Source organism: Oryzias latipes, chromosome 8, assembly GCF_053564925.1.
Source record: "Oryzias latipes strain Hd-rR chromosome 8, Olatipes_Hd-rR_3.1".
In the NCBI taxonomy this organism is placed as follows: domain Eukaryota; kingdom Metazoa; phylum Chordata; class Actinopteri; order Beloniformes; family Adrianichthyidae; genus Oryzias; species Oryzias latipes.
In genome coordinates, this window is record NC_136244.1 from 3,666,567 (window position 1) to 3,671,616 (window position 5,050).

A 5,050-nucleotide genomic window follows, 5' to 3' on the forward strand; every position below is an offset into this window, starting at 1 on the left:
TTTTCAATTACAATTATCCCAAAAATGACAATTTGAAGAAATACTGCAATATTAATCTTAATTTTCTTTTTCCATTTCCTGCATAATCAGAAAAATGCCCCAAAAACTGTTCAAAACACAATTTTAATGTGAGTAGGTCTCTATTTTGTGGGAATATGAACCTTTTTGAGGGGCATACACAAAAATGTTCAGTTCTGGATTGCATTATGAAATTTGCTGCACACCAAACACTGAGATGAACAGATTTTAGAACATTGTATGACATAAAAAACTGTTTATAAGGTTGATAAAATGTTACATTTTTATATGACTGCAGACCATTCTGCAGCATGAATCTGCAGATTACAGATGCAAAGGAAGTTTTGAGCTCCAAGAACAAACGTTTGGTCCTCTTTGATGAATTTTCTCTGATTTTTGTAGATTAATGTATACAGTTTGATTAACACACCACAACATGCTTCATAAAAAAAACTTTTATTTACTTAAATGTCAATAAAAGTGTTAATTGATGGTTCTCTCTCTCTGGTGTTTGGTGGTTTTTCGGAGACATCCACGGTAGAAATCCTAGTTTCTGATGCGTTGCTTTGCTTCATCAAGAGCCTGAAATCATCATGTTTGGAGTTAAAACAAAAGTAATCAGGAACAAAAGAAACTAAAGGGGAAAAACAGAGGAAACCTTCTGGATGGTCTCTGGGGCGGAGTCGTCCTCTTTGGAAACGCTTTTCATAGTGGGACACTGAGGATTTCACGATTCCAAGCTTCGCGAAGACAAAGAAAAGAGAAAAATGATTGACAATAAGGAAACTATGTGTGGAGTTTTAGCAGGAAATGTTTTGACTGGACTAAATCCCAACTATTACATTCTGACTGCCATCAGAACGCACACGGGGGAAAACACGAGGCGGGGGCGGGGCTTAGACTCACTGCTGATGATTCTAGACCCGCAACAAACCAACAGCTGCTTCTTAATAAACAATAATAGTTGTCATCCATAAAATCAATATCCTGTCTTGGGTTTACTGGAATTTAAGGGGAAAAAATACGAAGGAGTCTGCATCAAAGTGAATTTGTTTCCATCATCTCACTCATCTGAACTCTGGGTGTTTGACAGACAGAAAAGTCTATTCAAGGTTGTGGAAAATGGACAAAAGATCAAAGGAAACATCACACTCATAAATAATTCAAAGAAATTATTAAATAAATGTCCTGACAGCATTTTGAATCAATAAAAGTATTGCCAAATAAACAAAAGCGACATATCTGCAAAAACATTTGTCTCTAACACCCCTTGTGTTGCGGCTCCCTGTGCTTTCCTCTCAGTGGGAAACTGATCCAAATGGCTCTTTGAGAGGTTCAGGTTGCCGACCCCTGCCCCAGGTGTTCCCAGGCCAGGACCCCCAGGTGTTCCCTGAAATTGCCATTGATTTCTCAAAACATTGACTTACAGCTCAGCTGTTTCCTGAAGGCTCCCCCCCTCAGCTCTGGACTTTGCCTCTGGAAGTTTGCTGTTGGAGACACGGATTTTGGAGTTTTTCTTTGTCCGCTTACATAAACTTCCACTCCTTCGTTCCTCACCATTGCTCTGTCAAGTCGTGATCATTCTGACGATCCTCCATCTCGTTTGCTCTGCGACAAAGCAGAGCATCTCCAATAAAACCGTCCAAACTGCAAAGAACCCGTTTTTTAGGAGGAAGCTCCATTTCCGATCGCCTCTGCACAAACTTCACGACTCCTTTCGCCTTCTTCAGGCCACTTTCTTCATCTCCAGACTTCAGTTCTACAACCAAAAAGAAGAAGTGAAGCTTTTTCCCACTGAAACGACCGGCAGAAAGCTGCAGCCTGGGCTGATACCTGCTACTATTTCGCAAAAGCTCCTCAGCAGAAACTCTTCACATTCAGAGACTGTGAGTCCTTCAGCCTCCGGTTGCTGAGGCTTCTTCTCTGGAGGGGCCACCATGTTTTCCTGATTACAGATCTCTTTGTAAGTGTTAACCGACATGAGCAAATCCTCAACGATTTCTTTGACTTCTTCTCCGCTCTTTGTCTTGTCCTTCATCAAATCTGTAATTCATTAAGTAGAAATGATTAAAACATTTTTTTCTTTTTCACATGAAGCTATGTGGCTCTGTACCTCCATGTTTCACCAAATCTGCCAGAAACGTCTTGGGGTCAGTGAAATCTTTCAACAGGTTTGGGGTCGTTTGCTTTTTCTTGGGGACTTCTGGAGCCTCCGTCTTTTCCTCCTTCATCAGATTCTGGATGATTTTGATTGGATGTGTCCTCTTTACCTCACAGAAAACACACAAGCAGAGAGTCGGCCTTAACATCGTATGCAACCGGTTCAAACTGCAGAAATATGATGTTTGTCTGTAAATTTCAAACAAGCTGACAGGGATAAAACTTTTTTGACAGGGTAACAACACAAGCTTGAGTATATTGCTTGTATTCATCAGTTTAAATACAGTTTATCACGTGGTTTTAGCATTTTTCTGATGATGGGGAACATATATCAAGAAAATTGGGCTCAAAATAGCATTTCTGAGTGTTTCTTGATTCAAATCGTTGAGAATCAAACCGCTGTTTGAAAAAGATCCTATGTGTGACGTAAAAACTACGCCAAGCGCACCACAAAATTCCTGCTCCACTCCATTCCGATGCATTCACTTGCAGAAAATGTCTTTGTTTTCCTCGTCTGAGTCTGGAATCTGGATCCACACTGTTCGGCTAGATAGCTCCAATATTGCTCGTCATTTTTGTAGCACCAGTAATTTTGGGGTGGGGGGTGGGTGGGGGGGTATGAATACAAAGTAAGTATTTTGGCAAAAGTATTTTCCGTCTGGAAAAACGTTCCGTGCCTGTAATAAAAGAATTGTGCATCTGTAAAACTGTTTTCTAACTAAAAGAGGATTCAGCTCTGATCAGTTTGCTCAGCTGTTGGACAGGACAAGTTAGAAATTACAAAAAACAAAATCCTGAAAATAATAATGATCAACCCGTCTTTTTTTAGTTGCAGTGTCCAAATGAAATACATCAATCATATTTCAGGTGTCTTCCACCGTTTCATCTTATCTGCTTCTCCGTCATGTGGATTTTTTTTCTCCTGGCATAGACAACTTTTTACAACACAGACATTTTCTTTTCTACAGTTGTGAAACATTTTTACAGACACCCAAATCTCTTATTATAAGTACAAATTTATGGGCGGACAAATCGAACTTCACAAGTGAAGGGCTGTAAGCTAGCGTTACAGATGGGCGACGGAAAGGGTGGTGGGGTTGCTTCACGTCAATGGTCCCGCTAAAAATTTAGTAGGGAATTTCTGATGTTTTGCTGCCGCTCTGCAGAAATTATGTCCTAGAAAACACAGGTTTTCTGATCAAAACTATTTTAAAACAGCTCCAAAGACGATCGGAGAGAGACCTTCAGCATGTTTGTTCAAACTGTTACGCTCACCAACTCCATGTTCTCAAGGAAAGACAGGTCTCCCCCAACCTTCAGTGGGACATTAGTCAGACCTGCAGGAGGCAGAACAGTGTGCTTTAAAATGTAGGCCATGAAAATATATAGGTTTTTTTTTTTCACTTACTGCCAACAGAGTTTTCGATGGCATCCCGCGCTCTCTGAATTCCCAGCTCGAAACACTGCATCTGTGGGCGAACGTGTTGTCCTTGGTAGTAGAGCTGCAATGAGAACTCCAATTCTCCCAGGCTGTACAACACCTGAGCCTTTTGGTACAGCCCCTGAAACATTCAGGCTCACACTGAAGCACACTGACAGCCCGTGGGTGGGAAAGCAAAGGCCTGCGCTCCAACACTGACCTCAGGGAAGGACTTGTCGTGTCTGAGGGAAAGCTCAGCATCCTGCAGAGCTTTCCGAAGCCGCCCTTCGTTCATGCAACACTTGGATCGTCCTATCAAGCATTCCTTGTCCTCAGGTTGGAGTTCCAGTGCCTAAAAACATTTAAAAAAACAAAGGCATTCAACATTTAAAAGGAATAACACAAAAGAGCAAAACGGAGCCAAACTCACCGAGGTGAAGATGTGTCTGGCTCTCTGGAATTGTTCGATCATAAGAAGCCGTCTTCCAGTCAATACCAAGTTCAGAAAGCTTTTTTGTTTGAGATCTTCGTCGGACATTTTCCCTCAGTCAAGCTTTAGCTACAGGTATACCAGATTATTTATTCAGTTGGTATCCTAGCAACAACAACAACAGCAAATCAAAGTAGAAGCCTTTTATTTAGTAAAATGACAACACAAAAAAACAAACTAAATTTGATCACAACACTAATGTGGCAAAAAAAGTAAATCAAACACTGACAGAGAAACCGTTGACTGTAAATGAACCCTGGGCCGATTAAGTGTGACATCATACAGAGACGATGACTTACTTCCTGCTCCAACCAAATGAAATCGCCGCCATGTTTGAATCAGACAATTCCAGTAAGCAGTGATTGGTCAAAGTCGGTCGAATCACGTTTCTATGGCAACCACTCTCCAATCAGGAGTGAGCTTGTTGGACGTACACACCTCTACCACTTGTAAGCAGGCTCTGGAGAATCTGTCAATGAAATGATTCAACTTAGGGCTGTTGGAAAAATGAATTTTGTGATATATCGCTATAGTTCGTATAAATTAAAAAATGCTGTCTGGACGATATTTAATTAATTATTCATGAGCGTCCTTCAACGTCTGACTCTTGTTTTTCACTTAAACCTCCGACCGCTAGTTTTCAGCAGAGCACACGGAGCCTCTTTGAGCAGCTCTGCACCACACAAAATGACTAGCAGGTCTCAGTGAAGCAGCTTTGTTGTGATGAGACGTGAACTACTTAGTTTTTACCTAGGATGGGTACAGAACTGAAACTCTGTGCCATGTTGCTGCCAGTATCGTATAAAAATGCGGATTGCAGTGCTTTGTAGCGGCTCAGATAAGAGCAGGTGGAGCACTGCAGCTGCACAGAGGCTCATAGGCTAATGCACGGAGCACCAAGCAAGTTCTTCAGAACCTCCCAGCAATAGATTCTAGATCAGTGACCTAGAGGATCAGAGTGA

At 41.4% G+C, this 5,050-nt stretch overlaps 1 protein-coding gene across 8 annotated transcripts; it reads right to left on the bottom strand.

Annotated features, from left to right (window-relative positions):
- Nucleotides 1–458: 458 nt before the first annotated feature.
- On the bottom strand, nucleotides 459–4,484 carry LOC110015526 (outer dynein arm-docking complex subunit 4-like). 8 transcript variants are annotated; one of them, XM_020705509.3, is made up of 11 exons: nucleotides 4,388–4,484; nucleotides 4,029–4,193; nucleotides 3,819–3,950; nucleotides 3,587–3,740; nucleotides 3,454–3,515; nucleotides 2,132–2,282; nucleotides 1,852–2,061; nucleotides 1,576–1,777; nucleotides 1,446–1,505; nucleotides 677–758; nucleotides 459–600 (listed from the first exon to the last, which is right to left on the bottom strand). In XM_020705509.3, exons 2-10 carry the CDS (start codon nucleotides 4,134–4,136, stop codon nucleotides 746–748), a joined length of 1,092 nt encoding a protein of 363 aa, XP_020561168.1. In that variant the 5' UTR covers nucleotides 4,137–4,193; nucleotides 4,388–4,484; the 3' UTR covers nucleotides 459–600; nucleotides 677–745. The 8 variants fall into 8 exon arrangements, with proteins under 8 accessions (XP_020561168.1, XP_020561164.1, XP_020561169.1 ...); XM_020705505.3 differs by having other exon boundaries at nucleotides 2,132–2,288; XM_020705510.3 differs by having other exon boundaries at nucleotides 4,029–4,157; nucleotides 4,388–4,473.
- Nucleotides 4,485–5,050: the final 566 nt, after the last annotated feature.

Excerpts from the sequence above, each read along its gene's own strand:
- LOC110015526 (XM_020705505.3), bottom strand. The coding sequence starts at position 4,136 with ATGTCCGACGAAGATCTCAAACAAAAAAGCTTTCTGAACTTGGTATTG. Across the intron at positions 2,289-3,453 it reads TCCTTGAGAACATGGAGTTG|GTAAAGAGGACACATCCAAT; the intron begins GTGAGCGTAACA and ends GTTTTCTGTGAG. Across the intron at positions 2,062-2,131 it reads AGATTTGGTGAAACATGGAG|ATTTGATGAAGGACAAGACA; the intron begins GTACAGAGCCAC and ends AATGAATTACAG.